The 18,160-nt window shown below is 47.1% G+C and overlaps 1 protein-coding gene across 1 annotated transcript in view; it reads left to right on the forward strand.

Moving 5' to 3' along the window:
• Positions 1-18,160, forward strand: part of USP16 (ubiquitin specific peptidase 16) — a 557,777-nt gene that overhangs the window by 105,985 nt on the left and 433,632 nt on the right. The window contains exon 6 of the mRNA XM_029578724.1: positions 6,741-6,934. Within this exon, the coding sequence (XP_029434584.1) occupies positions 6,741-6,934 (194 nt within the window). The remainder of the gene's footprint in view (positions 1-6,740; positions 6,935-18,160) is intronic.

Consider the following 18,160-nt stretch of genomic DNA (forward strand, 5'->3'; position numbering starts at 1 on the left):
TTGTTGTGGCTACGAAACTGGTCTGCGGATGTGTCTTCAAAATCCTATTTGGGGTCTCTTCCTTTTAACGGCAAGTTGCTCTTTGGCAAAGAACTGGAGGATATGATTCAGTCTTTGGGTGAGAATAAGGTCCACAGGCTGTCTGAAGACAGATCTCGGTCTAGAGGATCTTTTTTATCCAGATCCCGCTTTCAGGGGGGTCTCAGGTCTAGAACGCCTCGAACGGCCATTTCGTCCTTTCAGCAAAATGCTGCCTGGCCGCATGCCTGGTCCCTGTCTTTTCGAGGTCAGTGTTCCGGTAGACCCGGTACCTCCCAGTCTACCCCAGGTGGAAAATCTACGCAATGATGGGCAGCCGATCCATTCCTTGGTTCCGATGGTCGGGGGCAGACTGTTTTTCGAGGAGTGGACCAAGATCACTTCGGACCAGTGGGCTCTATCTGTGATAAAACACGGCTATGCTTTAGATTGTACACGCCGTCTGCGCTCACAGTTTCTGATATCCCCATGTGGGTACGCAGCGAAGCATGGGGCGGTAAAGCAGATCTTGCGGTGCCTTCTCGCTCTCTGTGCAATTGTCCCTGTTCCCCGGTCAGCTCAACGTCAAGGATGTTACTCCATTTATTTCATCGTGCCAAAAAAAAGAGGGGTCCTTCCTGCCCATTCTCTATTTAAAGCAGGTCAACCGGTGTCTTCGCATTCTGCATGGAGATCTTGCAGTCAGTCATTGCTTCAGGTCGGCCAGGAGAGTTTCTCGCATCTCTGGATCTGACAGAGGCGTATTTACATGTCTGGATCCGAGCGGATCACCAGAAATTTGAGGTTTGCTGTTTTGGGTCAGCACTACTAGTTTCAAGCCCTGCCCTTCAGTCTTGCTACAGCCCCCAGGACGTTTACCAAGATAATGGTAGTGGTGGCGGCTCAGCTCTGCAAAGAGGGGTTGTTAGTGCATCCGTATTTGGACGATTGGCTGATTTGGGCAAAATCGGAAGTACTTTGTCAGCGAGTGATCCAAAGTATACTGCAGTTGTTGACTACGCTAGGCTGGGTGGTGAACATGGCCAAGTGTCATCTTGTCCCTTCCCAATCCTTGGAATTTTTGGGGGCTTTGTTAGACACCCGTCAGAGGAGAGTTTTTTCCTAACATCTGACCGCGTGGTCAAATTGCAAGGGCAAGTGCGAGCGTTACTCTCCAAGCATCCTCCGAAGGTTTGGGATTACTTGCAGGTTCTAGGTTCCATGACTTCAACTCTGGAATTGGTTCCATGGGCTTTCGCTCACCTGCGTCCTTTGCAATCAGCTTTGCTTTCCCATTGGCATCCTGTTTCTGAATAGTTCCACCGGTCCTTGCCGTTGATAGTCCACTCGGTCCAGTCTGGATTGGTGGCTAGTCTCGGACAGTTTGACTCGGGGAGTTCCCTTGCTGGTTCCCGTTTGGACAGTGGTCACCATGGATGCCAGCCTTTCCAGTTGGGAAGCAGTTTGTCTGCGGAAATCTGTGCAGGGTCTGTGGTCCCCGGAGGAGGCTCGATGGTCAATCAATTGCCTGGAGACCAGAGCGGTCCGACTGGCATTACAAGCCTTCCTCCCGATTCTCAAGGGGAAGTCGGTCAGGGTGCTGTCCAACAATGCAACCACGGTGGCTTACATCAATCGCCAGGGAGGTACCAAGAGCCGTCCAGTGGCAGCGGAGCGGAGCGGAATCTACTCAGCATTGAGGCGTCCAACATAGCCGGGGTCAACAACGTTCACGCGGGTTTTCTAAGTTGCCATCTTGATCCCGGAGAGTAGTTGCTGGTGGACAAAGCTTTTCAACTCATCTGTGACAGGTGGGGAACACCTAGCATGGACCTGATGGCGACATTAAAAAAATGCCAAAGCTCTGCGCTTCTATGCCCACCGAAGGGACACAGGAGCAGAAGGAGTGGATGCCCTAGTGCTGCCATGGCCGCTGACGGTACTGCTTTACGTTTTCCCTCCTTGGCCTCTGATCGGCAAGGTGCTCAGGCAGGTAGAGGCACACCCGTCCGAAGTGATCCTGGTGGCTCCTGAGTAGCCGCGCCACCCGTAGTTTGCGGATCTGGTCAATTTGGCGGTAGAGGGCCCTCTGTGGTTCCCGTGTCTGCTGAATCTTCTTCATCAGGGGCCCGTATGTTTCGAACAGGTCGATCGCTTCTGTCTAGCGGCATGGCTTTTGAGAGGCAGCGTGTAAAACGCAAGGGATATTCTGATGCAGTGGTAGCTACTCTGAGATCACGTAAGCCTTCCACTTCCCTGTCTTATGTACGAGTCTGGAAGGTCTTTGAGTCCTGGTGTGTAGCTTGGGAGATTGTGCCCACCCAGATGTCCGTATCAGATGTTTTATGTTTCCTTCAGGCAGGGTTAGCTAAAGGTTTATCGTGCAGTTCCTTGAGGGTGCAGGTGGCAGCTCTGGGTTTGCGCGGCTCCATTCAGGGGTTACCGTTGGCTGTGCATCCTGATGTCTCTTGCTTCCTTAGAAGGGCGAAACATTTACGCCCTCCAATACATCAACCATGTCCGTCCTGGAATCTAAATTTGGTTCTTTCCGCTTTGTGCTCAGCACCATTTGAACCTTTAAATCCGTCAGTGCTAAAGGACCTCACGTTGAAAGTGGTGTGTTTGGCTATTTCCTCGGCTTGTTGAGCTTCAGGCCCTGTCCTGTTGTGAGCCTTTCTTTCGGATTTCGTATTCTGGTTTTTTCCTTGCAAACAGTTCCTTCCTTTCTTCCAAAGGTGTTTCCGCATTTCGTTTGAATCAATCAGTGGAGCTTCCGTCCTTTTCAGATATGGATAGTTCAGATCCACTGTCTAAGGCAGAGCTTTCCAAACTTTTCATGTTGGTGACACACTTTTTAGACAAACATAATTTCGGGACACAGTAATTCAGTCTACTAGCAAACCGGAGGTTAAAGGTTAAACGAATGAAATGTATTTCGACAATTTATGTATGTTTCCTTAAATATATACATAATAAAATGTTTCACGACACAACCTATCTTGTGAAAACCTTTCATTTATATTAAAACTATATAATATTCCAAGATTAATGTTATTGTTCTAATTTATGAGTAACAATAATAAAACAAAGTTATTGTGTTATTCAATTTACCTATTTAATGAGATATACGAGCTTGATTGGATGAACACAGATTTGAATATTTGGTGTTAATAAGAAAGTCCAAAGGGTCTTCTGCATAATTTTAAAAAGCTGGCCAGTTTCACACTATATAATTATTTGATAGCATTCATTCAACTAATTCTATTTGGCTATGAGAGTGAAGTCTGGAATTTATAGGAAGGGACAGAATGTCAATATAAATCCTGCACCTCCAGGTCTGTAACTCTGTGCATCCACTGAAATTCCCCCAAACAATGGAGCTTGGATGTTTCCCTTACAGCTCATCATAGTAAAAGATATTTTCAAATGCTGGTGTCACCTCACAGTAACAGCAACACAAACACCTTCCTCTGCCAGGCACATTGTGAACTAAAATAAAACCTCGCAAAAAAGACACTCAAAATCTATACTGCAATCCCATTGTAACATAACAGTAATAACACCAAGGACTCAAACAACAATACCCCTACCTGTGAAAACGCAAAGGTAAATATTACACTGGGTCCTAGAATACCAATACACCACCTACTGAGGAAACAAAACAAACCCGATTGCTATAGATCCCTATGCTAGCAGAATCTCTCATCATGGTCACACACACACAGAGCAGAGACAGACCCTCACCAAATACAGAATACAAAATAAAGGAGCACAAATTAAACAAAAACTGAAATGGAAACCCCAAGAAGCCAGACTCTGTGTATTAACAATGGAAAAACAGAACCACCATTCCTCATAAAACAAATAAAATAAAAAAACAAAGCATCAGTTATAACAGTAAAACCATACTAATAAAAGAATATTTTAAAACTACTGATAAATAGAATTTCTATTAATTAAAATCATATACATTTTTTACAATTTCCCAAACACCAATAAAATATTTCAAAACAGCACATTTTTCAAATAACACCCAATAATTAAAACTAGTAAGGATTTTAAAAAGCCCCTGCTGTCCATACATGGGAGCTCTTGATTTCCAGTCACCCTGATATTGTCCAGGATTAGGAGGTTATCCTCTCACACACTCACATGTCCATTCTCTCTCACACATACACTGTCACATACATACACATTCATGCTCTTATACCCACCATAACCTCTTGCTCTCACAGACACTGACACACTCTCAGGCTCTAAGACACTCTCTCCCCCTCCACACACAAACTCTTACTCCCCTGGATTTTCTCATACACACTCGCTCTGGCTCCCTCACAAACACACACACCCAGGCAAGTTCCCAATCATTCTCACACACTGAAACTGACCCCCAGGCAGGCTCCCATTCATTTTCACACCACTCCCTCACCATCCCCCAGGCATGCACACATTCATTCTCACACACACAAACATACACCACACACAGGCCGGCATCTATTCTCACACATACAAACCCCAGGAAGACACCCATACATTCTCATGCACTGACACACCCTCAGGCAGGCACCCATGCATTCACACACATACACCCCCAGGCAGACTCCCATTCATACACATGCACACACTAAAGGCAGACCCCCTCTCTTTCTTTTGCAGCAACCTTGGAGCCTCTCTCATTCCTCTGCTTGCCACTGTCACTGCTGCCACATGGCTATTTGGGAGGCGCTGATTGCTGCTATTGGCACTGAAGCCCATTCTGCTGCCTCCTCTGTGCAGGCCCCGTGGGCTTCCACTTCCTCCATGTTGATCTCGTACATTATGAGATCCGCATGGAGAAAGTGCTATTCTTGCACATTACCAAAGATTACATGTGCCAATCAGTAAAAAGTAATTTATTTCTTTTTTTTTACTTTTGCTGTCTGATCTTAGTTTTCTAATTGGTTGGTCATAGGCTTTTTTTGTTCCACCTCCCCTTTCTTATTTTTTTGCCAATTCCTTTCATATTGTCTTTTTTTTCTATTTCTTTTCTCTCCATCTATCTTCTTCCCTCATACATTCAGTCAGGTTCTCATTCTCACATGCTTTCTCTCTCTCTCACACACACACACAGGCTCTCACATGCTTTCTCTCATACAGTCATTCATACAGTCTCTCTCTTGCACATGCTGTCTGACTCTCACACACCCAGGCTCTCTCTCACTCCCACATGCTGTCTTGCTCAAGCACAGGCTCTCACTGTCACATGCTCTCTCTCATACAATCATTCAAACAGTCTCTCTCTTGCACATGCTGTCTGACTCTCACACACCCAGGCTCTCTCTCACTCCCACATGCTGTCTTGCTCAAGCACAGGCTCTCACTGTCACATGCTCCCTCTCATACAATCATTCATACACGTCTCTCTTGCACATGCTGTCTGACTCTCACACACCCAGGCTCTCTCTCACTCCCACATGCTGTCTTGCTCAAGCACAGGCTCTCACTCCCACATGTTGTCTTTCACACACACACGCTGTCACACACACATGCTGTCACACACACTCTCTCTCTCTCTCTCTCTCTCTCTCTCTCTCTCACACATATGCTGTCTCTGCAAACATTCAGGTCCTCACTCCCACACCCAATCTCTCAACTCACTTCATACACTCACACAACTCATCGGGCCCTCAGCCTCTCTCTTACCTCTGGGCCTCCTCTTCACGGGTTGCTGCAGGATGGGCTCTGCAGCGACCCTGATCTTCTCCGGCCGATCGCGGCGACTCTCTGATCTTCTCGGGCCGATCCGCGGTGGAGACCTGCTACCTGGCCGCCTCCTCTTCTCACCCGCTGCAACAATGCTGCTCCTCTTCTGCACGTGGCTGATGCTCCACCTCCTTCCTGCCCGTACGGCTCCGGCAACATTTTTCTTCCGGGGCCCGCGCGGGCAGGAAGGAGGCGGAGCACCTGCGTGACATTTTTCTTTGGGCCGTGGTGACGTAAACTCCACCACGGCCCTGCCGATCTTCCTGCTGTGCGTCTCCGGCACACAGCACAGCGATACTTTACAACTCAGCCGCCAGTGGGATGAGGTCCACCGGCGGCCGCATTGGCTCCCACTTACCGGTGTGTCACATGCACCGGGCTTGCGCGACACACCGGCACACTGCAGGCGACACACTAAGTGTCGCGACAACACTTTGGAAGCTCTGGTCTAAGGACTTAAAGAAGTTGGATGTGTGCAGGACCTTGCTACGTTATTTAGAAGTCACTAATGATTTTCAGTTTTCCGATCATCTGGTTGTGCTATGGAGTGGTCCGAAAAGAGGTAATATGGCATCTAAGACCACAATAGCTTGGTGGCTTAAGGAGGTGATAAATTCTGCATATTTATGTGGTAGGCCTTTACTGATAGGGCTACAGGCGCATTCTACACGTTCTCAAGCGGCTTCCTGGGCTGAATGCTCTCACATTTCGCCGCATAAGATTTATAGAGCGGCTACATGGAAATCCTTGCATACTTTTTCAAGGAATTACAGGCTGGATGTCCAGGCTCCAGGTACGTGGGATTTTGGAGAAGGTGTGCTCAGAGCAATAATACTTAGCTTTAATTTTTATGAAGTTCAATGAATTTCTCAGTTTTAGTCTATGTTGAACATTGTAGCAGAGTACTAGTTTCACCCTCTTTGCCCATATAAATTGTTCTCATAGAAAATGTATTTAAAAGCTTATTTTTTTTATTTTAGTTTCCAAAGAGCAAGAAACCAAAGATCTTGAAAATAAGAAACTGGAAAAAGACAGTAAAAATGAATTGGAGAAGGAAAAGAAATCTGGGAAGGGCAAAGCGGAAAAGGAAGCATTGCTTCCCCCAGGCAGCAGAGGAGTGTTGAAGGGGCTCAGTAATCAGGGGAACACCTGCTTCTTTAATGCTGTTTTACAGGTAATTATGTGAATGTTAGTAAAATATAAAATATTCTGTGAAAATGTATTAAAATGAAGGGTTTTTCATAGTATTCTGATTAAATCTAAGAATAGAAAGGTCAGGAAAGCTCATGTGTGCAGTTTTTTTTTTTAAATAAAAAATGCTATGCAAGTAAGAGGGACACTGCAGATACTGTGGGGGAAGGGAGCAGTACTATGGGAAAGTATTTTGGCTTTTTGGGGTCTACTTATGTGGAAATAAAGGTGACGCAAAAGCATGGCATTAGCTAGGCATATATTTTGTGTTTAAATACACAGGATCTCTGTTTATAACAGCCTTCCAGAAAGTGCTGATGCAGGAGATTACTTTTTTTAAGCAGTGCCTTGTTAGTCTAATTGTGGGATCGATTCTAGATGGTTTTGATGGGCTAACACAGTACTCTGCTTTCTGAACTCTGTTCCATCTTTAGATACTTTCTGAAAGGTTTCTGATGCCCGGCAAAAATTCACTTTTTAGATAAAGTATCGTTCCCTGTACATACCCAGATCAGTCCAGACTCCTGGGTTTTGCCTCTGATGGAGACAGAGAAAGTTTTACTGACACTTATCACAAGGTGCCACCTATCTCTCTGTCTCCAGCAGATGGTGGAGGTGCAAAGTATGTAGTCTTGAGACTGGGGGGAGGGGAAGAAAATTTTGTTAGCTAGTTTGGCTTGCCTCCAAGGGGGTTGCCAGGTCCAGGTGGGGCCATCCCCCCTGGTTTGTGAGGCGGCGAGCAGGGGGTTGGGGACCCTTGTTTGCTCGGTCCCTTCTGAATGGACAGGGTGGAAAACTGGAGGTTTCAGTACCCTCGCCCTAAAGAAAGAACACAGCCTGCTTCCACTCTTTTCAGGGAAGTGCTTCTTGTTCTTTACTTGCGCTGTTTGGTAAAGTTTTATAAAAATAAATAAATGTTTGTGGTAAAATCTCTGAAGTAACCGCAGCTCTGCTTGCTTTTTCAGCATCTGGGTTTTTTATTTTTTTTTTGCAATCCTCAGGAAATCATTTTTTATTTTTAGCGCAGCTCGGCGCCATGATTTCTATGCTGCGCTGCTCTATTTGTGGAGATGAGCATGCGCCTCTCTCGCGAGAGGGCCGGTGTTCCAGATGTCTTTCTGGGTGAGAGAATGCTTCGGGTAAACTTAAAACCTCTTTGGCCGTGAGGCTTCCTGCAGCGAGGCAGCTGGCAGACTACCCCTTCCCCCCCCCCCCCCCCCAGCACGGGAACGGTGGACATTTTGTCTTCTTTCTCCGCTGCCTCGCACTCCATGGAGGGGGAGTGGGATCATCTTCCTTTTCTTCTGACTTTTGTGCTCCTCTTGCATAAGGCTTTTAAAGCCAGGAGAGCCAGGGCTGGGCATGGTGATTCTTTACACTCGAAGCCAGTGAAGAGGGCCAGAACCTCTCTAGCTCCTACAGCTATGAGGATTCAGCAAGTCCCAGGTGCCCTAACATCTTCTGAAGTGGCGGACACCTCCTCGGACGCTTTAGAGGGGGGGGGGGGATCTGCGGGTGCAGGCCAGCCTGTCTCAGATCTGGGGTTTGCTGACCAGGGTCTGTAGAAGGAGATGATCCCAAGGTGGTTTGGTTGTTCCACAGGGAAGAGCTAGATCCCTTAATCCCGGCAGTCCTGCAGGAGCTGGGCATAAAGATCCTGCGAGAGCAAAAGTCTGAGAGGTGTACCCGGTCATGACAGGCCTCTGGGGTCTGACAAGATCTTTCCCTTCTCATCAGTCTTTAGGGAGTGCGATACTCCTAATACAGGCCTGAAGGTCAGCAGAGCCATGGATAAAGTGTATCCTTTGCCAGAGGAAATGCTGGAACTCTTGAAGGTCCCAAATGTTGATGCATCTGTATTCATTTCTATGTTTCTATTCGCTGTTACCAAGAAGAAGACTATTCCAGTTGCCAGTTCTACACTGGCTATCCATAGAACACAGAATCAAATACAAAGCCCTACTAATACATAATGAAAAGGCAGACTGGCTGAACACAGCATTACAGGTACATGAGTCCACACAGAAACCTAAGATCAGCAAACAAAGCACTCTTAACCATTCCTTCAGTCAAAACAGCGAGACTAACCCAAGTTAAAGGGTTTTATCCTTAGCAGGTCCTACACTGTGGAACACAATGCCTCTAGAAATTAGATTACAAAGAGACCTCAAAACCTTCAAGAAAAGTTTAAAAACCTGGCTTTTTAAACAAGCCTTTTACAAAGAGACGGGAGAATAGAAAGTATATAGGAATAGGCAGAAGAGCAACGGCACACAGCACTATTATCAAAATGTGCATATAAGTTTACCTCACAGCTAACTTAATAGTAATACACAGAGCATGTGAATTTTACCTGTGAATAAGTATCTTACAGATATACATGGTCAAGATCTACATCACTAAACAATTGAGAGTTTATTTTTATGACATAATGTAACCGAACCTTTTTGGCACCTGTTAGAATGTACTATAGTACACTTTCACCTACATGAATTTGTGCCTGCATGTAAACCGTTGTGATGGTATATAACTTGACGGTATAGAAAAGATTTTAAATAAATAAAGGACCTTCAGGAATTGGAAACTGGAGGCGCACCTCAAGAAGATTTTTGAGGTGTATGCTCTGGGCATTTGAGCTGCGGTCTGCAGTAGTTTTATCTGGTGTTAGGATTCGTGGACCCTTGGCCAGAGGTGAAGGTTGATGCTACCTGAGGGGGATGGGCCCCACAGGTCCTCACTGGGAGGCAAGGTCAGCTGCAGCAAGGACACGACTATAGGTTCAGTAAAGTGAGAACGTCCTGCGTCACTGCCACGTGATTGTAGGCACCAGTCCGAAGGAGTCTCAGAGCTTAGGCAGGGCTGAAGGTACGATGTACCAGAGAAGGAAGCTCCAAGGCAGAGGTGCACTGGGCAGGCCCCGGGGAGCGCAGAGACAGCATCTCTGAAGGAGTAATGCGGAGACTGTCCCAAGGGACAGGACAGCGCAGCAATAGTCTCTTGATGATGTGGCGACTGCCCCGAGGAGCAGGGAAGTGTAGGGATCTCTGAAAGGCAGTGCTGAGGCACCCCCGAGGAGCAGAGAAGCAAACAGGACCTCTGGTGAGGAGTGCAGGAGCTACCCCGAGGAGTGAGGAAGCCTGGAGACCAGGTCTCCTGAAGGAAGCTCCAGCAGGCCCCTGAGGAGTAGGTACACGAGCCAGAGTCCAGAACCGCAGGTAGAGATCCAAGGCAGGAACCACAGCTCTAGAGACATAGGAACAAGCACCAGTGAGGCGAAGGAACTCGCCGCCAGTCTCCGGTATAGTAAGGTTAGAGGCTGTCCCAAGGAGGGCAGGGAAGCGTAGAGATGGGAATCTTTTGAAGGCAGTGCTGAGGCAACCCCGATGAGCGAAAAAGCGAACCGGCAGGACCTCTGGTGAGGAGTGCCTCTGCCACTCTTCGGGGTCTGCCCAGCGCACCTCTGCCTTGGAGGTTCCTTCTCTGGTGCATAGGCCAAAGGAGGTGCTTTAATATCCCAAGGTGATGTCATCAGTCGGGGGACAGCCCAGAGATTCCCGCCACTGGTCTTTTTCAAATAGAAAAGAGATGGTACATGCGCGCCTAGGAAGGCCTGGAGTCAGAGCGTGGGCCGGTGGCGTCCCAGCTGCTATGAGGAGCAAGGAGGACCAGGAACAGTGTGGCGACAATGGCTGGCCAGAGCCATGAGTTCCCCTGGAGTGGAGGGCCAGGCATCGCAGGATGTGAGTTGAGTCGGCTGCGGGTGGCTGCAGCAGACTGTCATAACATGTGGAGAGCTGGTCTGTGATGGGTGCAGCAGTTGCAGGCTGACAAGTCCTTGTCTGAGCCTGAGACGCATCAGAAGGAGCGGCTTGAAGCTGTGGTGGCCTATTGTGCTGATGCATTGTATGGTCTGTTCCGGACGTCCTCTCGGAAGATGATTTTGGCTGTTTCGGCCGGCAGGCTCCTCTGGCTGAGGAATTGGTCGGCAGATGTCTCATCCAAGTCTCAGGAGCCTTGCCTTTCAAGAGGAAGCTTCTGTTTGGTCGGGACTTGGAGAAAATGATCAAGCTTCTAGGGGATAACAAGATTCATACATTGCCAGAGGATAAGCATAAGCTCAAAAGCTTTCATTCACATCCCCAGTACAGAGGAAATAGGCAATTTCGGCCTACCAGACCATCAGGGAACTCTCAGCACCAGTTCTTGGGGAGGCAAGTGTACTTTCGTGGGAGGAGGCCTGGCAGAGATGGTTTCTCCTAGGGTGGCGGTGGAAGAGCCAAGTCCACCCAATGATGCCAGGCTGATCCACTCTTCAGTTCTTATCATAGGGGGCCAGTTGGCTCTGTTCTACGAGGAGTGGACCAGAATCACCTCAGACCAGTGAGTCCTAAGTGTGATAAGACTACGCTTTAGAACTTGCTCAGCCACTCAGTCTTGTTCCTAATCTTTCCGTGTACTTACGAGGAAAAGAAAATCACAGTAAGAGAAAACAGTTTGTTGCCTTCGCTGGCTAGGAGCCATTGTTCCTGTCCCCATGAAAGAGGCGGGACAGGCCATTACTCCATTTACTTCATAGTCCCCAAGAAGGAGGGCGCCTTTTGTCCAATACTCGAAAAAGGTGAACATGGCTTTGACAGTTCCTCTTTTTCGGATGGAGACTCTGTGCTCAGTGATTGCCTCAGTACACAAAGGAGAGTTCCTGGCATCTCTAGACTTATTTATTATTTATTTAGGACTCTTATATACCGATATTCTTGTAACAAGTTACAAATCAATTTGGTTTACATTGAACCATAAAACTGCGCAAACTAAGGCATTACATTATAACAAGGAAGCCAAAACTAGGGATCAGACACAACGTTAACAGGGTGAATAAATGGGTAAAACAACTTTAGCGGTCTAGCCAAGTCTAGAGCTAAATGTAACTGGCTCGATGCCTAAGGGTGGGACACCGGGCCTTGGAAATCTTAAGAAGTTTGGAATGACTGATTTAAGACCAGCAATGTCCGGGGGGGTGTTCTTCTGGTGAGCAGCATCCCGGCTTCAGTGGTGAAAGCGGCTCTATTGTTGTACTGAGTCAGGGAAAGCTTGGATGAATAACCAGGTTTTGAGTCGTTTGTTTTTTTTTTTTTTTAAATGAAATTGAAGACTTGACCGAAGCCTACTTGCACATAGGCATCTGGCCAGACCATCAAAGATAACTGAGATTCATGATCCTGAGGGAACATTATCAGTTGCCCTCTGCCCTTTGGTTTGGCGATGGCACCCAGGACCTTCACCAAGGTGATGGTTTATTTATTTTATTTATTTAAATCTTTTCTATACCGTCATTAAGGTGGGTACCGTCACAACGGTTTACAGTAAGGCACAAAAAGTAATGCTATTAAAATCTAACAGTTTACACAGGTGCCATAAGGTTCGGTAACATAGTTTTTAATCAATGTTAGTTGTTAATGAGAGTGATCACTATCATGTCCAGGTCAATTCTATAGCATTTTGTGTCTAGGACTCATTCTATAAATGTAGCTTATCCTTTAGTGATGAATTCTATTAAAACATACACCCTTAGTGATTCTTGTTTGTGTGGGTGTTTTGTATCTTGCACTGCAGCTTTCCTTAAGGATGGGGTCTTGGTTCTGTTGTACTTTGGTCATTGAAGCATGGGCCCTTTGTCACTGTAAGAGATGACACCTCCCACAGGGCGGAGTCCTGTGGAGACTTGCAGTGATAGGCTAGCTCAAGGCAGAGATGGACACAGAGATAGCTTTATTGTACTGCAATGTAGATGGTAACCCGAAGAACGGGTGATGATTCCAGCTAGGAGAGGAGACACCAGATGGCAATGTTCCGTCTGTAGGTTGCAGGGTGGAAAAAGCAGTTCCACAGTCTCGCCATTCCGCAGTGCGGGGTAGGCCGAAGATCTATGGAGAGAGAGAGAAGACAAAGCAAGACAGAACTGAAGCGGCAGTACTCACTCTGATGCTGGTAGTTGTAGTAGGAGAGCCCAGAGGAGTGGAGATCTTGGACGAACATGGCCCCCAAGGAGCGGGTACCATAGGTGTCCTGGTAATAGGTAGGCAACCCCAAAGGGAAGACAGGAGCAACGCAAGGGCCCCGAGGAGTGGGTACCTTAGGCGTCCTTGTTGGTAGCAGATAATCCCAGAGGGTAAAGAAGAGCGAGGCAAGGCCCCCGTGGAGTGGATACCTAAGTCGTCCTGGAGCGAGAGTACACAGCGGGAGCGTCTGGTAACGTGGAGCGATCAGCATGGAGGATACCCTGCTAACTCATATTATTTATTTATTTATTTATTTATTTATTTATGGTTTTTATATACCGGAGCTCCTGTATACAATACATATTGCTCCGGTTCACAGAGAACAGTAATAATTACTGCCGGGTGGCAGTTTACATGGAACAGTTTACATGGAACAGTTTACATGGAACAGTTTACATGGAACAGTTTACATGGAACAGTTAACATGGCCATTTACATGGAGGAATCGTAAATGGAGTTTAAATACCCATGCTAGTGATGTCATGCGGTGGGGACGCCCCCGAGGTTTCCCACCATGACGCACGTAAGATGGGGATGCGCGCGCACCCTAGGTGACTCCTGGAGGAAGATGGCAAATGCAATCGCCCATGCCGGCCTGGGGACGCTGGAGGGTTTGGTGTGGAGAAGTGGAGGCAGCCAACTTATCAAAATGGACTGAATCAGGCAGAAAAAAGGTGAACAATAGAGGGCACAGCCATCTGCGACCGGGCGCAACAGGTTCATCCCTACCTGGACGACTGGTTGATTTGCTCAAGTCAGAGTCTCTGTGCCAGGAGGCAGTGGATTTAGTCCTCTGTCAACTACTTTCTTTAGGGTTGATAGTCAAGTCATCTTTCCCCTTCCTAGACTTCGGAATTCCTGGGGGCACATTTTGATACCAAGGTGGGGAAAGTCTTCCTCACCGAAGAGCGGATTTTCACGCTGCATGCTCGGGTCCACAGGTTGTTGGAGAAGCAAGTGCCCAGGGTTTTTGGGCTTACTTACAAGTTCTCAGGTCTATGGCTTCCACTCTGGAGTTGGTTCCATGGACATTTTGCTCATATGAGACTACTATAGTCGGCTTTACTATCCCGCTGAGACTCGTTGTCAGAGTAGTATCTGTTACTTCTCCCACTTATGGAAGTTGCCAGAAACAGCCTCTCGTGGTGGCTCCTTCCGGAGAACTTGAGAAGAGGGATGGATCTCAATATTCCGATCTAGACGATTGTCAACATCGATGCCAGGCTCTCCGGATGGTGAGTGGTATGTCAGAGCCAGTCCATTCAGGGCCAGTGGTCAATGGAGGAATCTCATTGGTCCATCAGTGCAATGTCCCTCATCAGACGAAGGTTGGGCACACCGTGCATGGATCTGATGGCGACTTATCAAAATGCCAAAGCCCTGCGGTTCTTCAGAGTCGAAGGGGGAGCGGAAGGAGTGGATGCCTTAGTTTCTGCCTTGACCGAATGACATCCTACTGTGTGTTTCTGCCTTGCCGCTGGTGGGCAAGGTCTTACGATGCATAGAGGTTCATCCAGACAGTGTGATCCTATTAGCACCAGAGTGGCCGAGGCATCCTTGGTTTGCAGACCTGATCAACCTAGCAGTGGATACCCAGGTATGGCTAGCTCATCTCGCCGAAGCTGCTGCATCAAAGCCCCGTATTTTCCAATCGGGCGGCTCACTTTTGTCTCAGGACTTGGCTTTTGAGAGGCAGCGTTTTGAGAGCCAAAGGTTCTCTTACAGTCCAGGAAGACTTCTACCTCCTTGGCTTACCTGAGGGTTCAGATTCTGTATTTTCTGCAGAACGATTTAGTAAAGGGCTTATCCTTCAATTCCCTCCGAGTTCAGGTAGCAACCCTTGGCTCTCTCTGAGGCAAGGCTCGGTGTTCTAATTTAGCTGCCCATCTGGGATATGGTACGTTTTCTCTGGGGATCAAAACATTTGTGTCCTCTGGTTCGGAAGCCTTGTCCCTCTTGGATCCTTAACGTAGTCTTAAGAGCTTGTGTGCGGCCCCGTTCGAACCTTTGAGACAAGCAACGCTAAAGGATCTCACTTTGAAAGTTTTGGATTTAGGTGGAGCTTCTGGCTTTCCCTAAAGTGGATCCGTCAGCGCCACAAGCAAGGGAGTTGATTTGCTTGGATGTGAGGTGCGCATTACTCCGGTACCTGAAGGTCACAAATGATTTCCGCATTTCGGCTCATCTGTTGTACTTTGGAGGTGGCTCAAGGAAGCAATTAGCTCTGTGTATATCTGTCAGGGTCTTCCTGTCCCGAAGGGGTTCAGGGCGCATTCTGCTTGTTCCCAGGTGGCCTCCTGGGCCAAGTGTCAGCATGTATTACCGCAAGAGATCTGCAGGGCAGCTACTTGGACATCTTTACACACTTTTGCAAGGCACTACCGTTTGTATGTTCAGGCTCCAGGAGCCATGGCTTTCGGTGAAAGTGTGATTTGAGCGGGTCTCTCACAGTCCCACCCTGTCTGTGGGAAATTTTGGTACATCCCAGGAGTCTGGACTGATCTGGGTATGTACAGAAAAAGGAAAATTGGTTCTCACCTGCTAATTTTCATTCCTGTAGTACCACAGATCAGTCCAGAATCCCGCCCACTGGAGGAAAGGGAATTTTGGGGAATCTGCTCAATCTGTGATTCGTAATTACTCTGAAGAATGGTTGTTGTGTGGATGAGGTTCGCTGTTCCACTTTTTCTTGTCCGCTTCCCTCTGCTCATCCAGGAATCTTAATTGGTTTTTGTTCCATTTTGAGCTTGGGTACAGATTAATACTGAGACTGCAGGTGGCACCTCATAAGTGTCAGTAAAACTTTCTCGTTTCCATCTGCTGGAGGGGAGGCAAAACCCAGGAGTCTGGACTGGTCTGTGGTACTACAAGAATGAAAATTAGTAGGTAAAAACCAATTTTCCTATAAAAATAATTGAAGGCATCCAAAGTGAAGCAGAATACAAGAACTCATGCTGACACAGTGCCAGGTGAAGCTGAAGAAATGGAGACACTTTTTCAATGCTAAAAATTCTTGCTAACTTCACCAAAGGTTTTTAGATTAAATTAATTCATCTTTAAAATACATTAAATCACAAAATGTTTAAAAGCCCTGGGATTGCTGAGGCATGCAATAGCACCCCAGCTGACTGTTTTCTAAGTCTTCAGTATCGACATGCTGGTAAGGCTGATGAAGGCAAATTAGATTTCAAACACACAGTAAGCTCAGAAATGTACTTCCCAGTCCTTAAATTGCGGAGCGTAGGTGTAACATCCAAAGTACTTCTTTACCTGTAGACCTTGTAGCTCATTAGGGAATCTTTGCTCTGCCCTGAGGCAGGCCAGTCCACCCTGGTAGGTTTTGCACTTCCACCAGTAGATGGAGATTGGAGACAACTGATTTACTGACATCACTGACATATAACCCTGCCCCGACATAAGCCTGCCAGTATTCTCAGTCTCCAGTAGATGGTGGACATGCATCTCCCTAGTGGGGATTGCAACAACGGATGTGAGTTTCCTGTGGTAAGCCCAATCTGGGGCTCTTCCTAACTTGCGTTTTTGGAGCCTCTGCACCTTTGCCAGGTTTAGGCTCGAAATAAAGAGGAGGAATGGGAGAGCTCAGCAGTGAAGGCTTGTGCCCTCTTCCCCCTCTTAGCCATCGGCCCAATCATGGATTCAGTTGGCAAGATCTGAGATCAGGTTAAAAAAAAAAGTTGGTTGGAGGGGGGCGGTTCTTCCTTTTGGGCCATTCCCCCCCCCCCCCCCCCCCCCCAGGGATGATGCAGTTTATTTCCTTGTTATGGGTTTAAGTGAGTACAAGCCTGGGTAATCAGTGGCAATTATTTATCTGGGCTCAGTGCTTCCAAGTTAGGTGGAGGTAACGAGTCATTCACTAAGGGGCGGATTTTAAATGCCCTGCGCCGGTGCCCCTATTTTGCATAGGCCGCTGACGCGTGTAAGTCCCGGGGCTTTTAAAAGGGGGCGTGTCAGGGGCGGGACCGGGGGAGTGGCACCGGCCCGGGGGCATGGTCGAGGCCTCCGGACCAGCCCCCGGGTCGGATGACGGCGCGCGCGTAGATTTACGTCTGCTTCTAGCAGGCGTAAATCGAGGAACAAAGGTAAGGGGGGGGTTTAGATAGGGCCCGGGGGGGTGGGTTAGGTAGGGGAAGGTGAGGGGAGGGTGAAAGAAAGTTCCCTCAGAGGCCGCTCTGATTTCGTTGCGGCCTCGGAGGGAACGGAGGCAGGCGGCTCGGCGCGCGCAGGCTGCCCAAAATCGGCAGCCTTTCGCGCGCCGATCCAGGATTTTATAAGATACGCATGGCTACGCGCGTATCTTATAAAATCCAGTGTACGTTTGTTTGCGCCTGGTGCGCGAACAAAAGTACGCGATCGAGTATTTTTTAAAGATCTACCTCTAAGTTATGTGTAAAGGTATAATCACTTGTCCACAGTTTGCTTTTCTAAAGATGTTCAAATGCAAAAAAACACATAGTGACATATAATATATTATAATCTTTGTTACAGAGAAAATTTCCCAAACAACTTCTATCTAAAAATTTCAAAAAACAGACCCAAGGAATACCCTCCTAAAAATCCCAACCTATACATTCATACCATTCACACTTCTTTTCACACACACATCCTCTAAAAACCTTGTTTTCCCAACATCTTTTCCTCTATATTAAATTTTTCAAATATTCTCACATTTTCAAAACGAACTTTTCCAGAAAAAATTCCTTGTTGCATTGATTATTTATAACTGTCAAACGATCACATTCTTACTTTATATCAACTGTTTTGTCATTCTCATATTCTTTTCATCCTCCCGATCTTTCTTTCTATGTCCTCTTCATCCTCTCATCCTCTCAACATGTTTCGCCTTTTTACAGGCTTCTTCAGGAGAGCATTGAAGACTTTTTTCTGCTGATCATAAACCTCCAACATTATTCGTTTTTAATGGTATGCCCATACAGGTTTCATCTACAATAATTAACAATTTTACATAAGAAAAATACCTCAAACTTTAACCAAAAAATCATCTTTTCCTAGCGTGTAGCAGATGGACTCAGAACTAATGGGTATAGTGTGCTCGTGCTAGCAGTTGGAGATGGATCTGACGTCAGCACGTAGTACATATACCCCTGCAGGAAGTGCAGAAGCTCAGTAATTTC

The sequence above is a fragment of the Rhinatrema bivittatum genome, chromosome 15 (assembly GCF_901001135.1).
Source record: "Rhinatrema bivittatum chromosome 15, aRhiBiv1.1, whole genome shotgun sequence".
Classification (NCBI taxonomy): domain Eukaryota; kingdom Metazoa; phylum Chordata; class Amphibia; order Gymnophiona; family Rhinatrematidae; genus Rhinatrema; species Rhinatrema bivittatum.